The 1,800-nt window shown below is 43.6% G+C and overlaps 1 protein-coding gene across 1 annotated transcript in view; it reads right to left on the bottom strand.

Moving 5' to 3' along the window:
• The window catches only part of Sptlc2 (serine palmitoyltransferase long chain base subunit 2), a 118,130-nt gene that overhangs the window by 66,052 nt on the left and 50,278 nt on the right, over window positions 1–1,800 (bottom strand). The window contains exon 4 of the mRNA XM_023701341.1: window positions 80–82. Coding sequence (XP_023557109.1) covers window positions 80–82 — 3 coding nt within the window. The remainder of the gene's footprint in view (window positions 1–79; window positions 83–1,800) is intronic.

Here is a 1,800-nt window from a genome sequence, read left to right as displayed (position 1 = left end):
TTAGCTTCCCTTTACTTATTTATTTTTATGTATTTAGTACAGGGACTATAGGGTCTCACTACACAGATCAGACTCCTAGTGAGTGATCCTCCTGTTTTCAGCCTCCCGAGCACTGGAATTACAGGCGTGCAACACCACGCCCAGTCTCTTTCACCTTTTCAGCACACCCCAGGGGTGGGGCCGGCACAGCACACAGGGGATGGAAACAAGGTTCCTGTGCCTGTCTAAGCAGGCACTTTAGTAGCTTCACTTTACTCTTAAGCTAAGAAATTCTCGTAGAGCTGATGGACAGCTAACCTAATTCCCTGATGCTTAATAAGAAATGGGACAGAAGAGAAAGCACAATGTGGGGCTCTAGTTCTAGGCAATAACAGGTTCTGTTTTTATTTTATGTACCTTAAATATTCTAGAACTGGGGCCAGAATAGGGGGTTTATAATTTCATTTGTTTATTCAAAATTTTTAATATGCTGATTTGACTTTCTAGGATATATTAAAGAAAGTGGACTGGTAAATTGCTCAGCAGATTAAAGCACCTGCAAGCAGGCGCAGGGGCCGGAGGTTTGATCCTTGGGTCTGCCATGCTGCCTCTGAGACAGCAATTGAGACTGGGTGTGCTGGCACCTGCCTATAATCCCAGCTCTTGGGAGGCTGTGAACAGGAGAATCACCACAAGTCTGATCTAGTAGTGAGAACGTGAACACCCTGTAGACCCTTCCCTAAAAATACAAAAATTAAAAAAAAAATAATAATAAAGAAAGTAGCAGCTCTCTGCAAACAGTGACTCCCTCACCACTTATCCCCACCCCAACCTCCCGCTTCCCTCTCCTAGGTCAGTCACTGTGCAATGAGTACTCAGGGCTGACCTTGTAATGCTCAGTCACAAGCATTTCCTGCGCAGTATCTTCTAGCTACTCAGCTGGGCACGAGGGATAAGGCAAAACAGCCCTGTGCTCCAGGAGCTCTTATTACAGTGCAGAGCACCCAAGTATCACATAATACATACTGGAAAGGGCTCTTTGCCCAGAGATGGAGAGAGCACCCAAATGACAGGTGAGTGATAATGACAGCCAAGCTCCACAGCCTTGAGGATATACTCCTCACAGACAGCCTTACTGAAACCCTTCATAAAGCACAAGCATGTTCGAAAAATAATTCCGTACCTAGTCCAGACTACATGCCAGATTGCTGGGCTTGAAGTACTTAGCAGGTAAGCAATCTCTAAGCTTAAGAAAAACTTTAAGTTCATGGATTTGCCAACTAGGGAATTACTGAAGATATTACCAAAAGTAGTCTAGGATCATCTCAATAAATATCTTTGTTAAACCTATTTAAAGTGAGTCCTTCAGAAAATATCTTGCATTGTTTAAAATAAATTACAGATGCCAGTTGTGGTGGCGCACACCTGTAATTCCAGCCCTTGGGAGGATCAATGTGTGAGTTCAGGGACAGTCTGGACTACAAAGCAAGTTCAAGGTCTGCCTGAACTACACAGTGAGACCCTGACTCAAAAAGACATTAATTAAGTTTTCTAACCAGGGCAGTGCACACCAGTAATCTCAGCACTGAGGAGACTGAGACAGCAGGATTGCTGCAAGTGTAAGGCCAGCGTGAACTGCACAGTAAAACCACGTCTCAAAAAGACAAAAAATAAAATTAAATAAATTTTCTGTTCCTAAGTTACTCATTCTGTGGTGCTAAATCAACCTGAAATACATTGCTATCACTAAGGACACTTCGAGATTACTGCACTGCTGGCTTTCCCATTCTGGTCCTGTTCTGCTTAGGACCAGCATAAACC

This window comes from Octodon degus, unplaced genomic scaffold (genome assembly GCF_000260255.1).
Source record: "Octodon degus isolate 3935 unplaced genomic scaffold, OctDeg1.0 scaffold00007, whole genome shotgun sequence".
Lineage (NCBI taxonomy): Eukaryota > Metazoa > Chordata > Mammalia > Rodentia > Octodontidae > Octodon > Octodon degus.
This window is presented reverse-complemented; position numbering and strand designations above follow the sequence as displayed.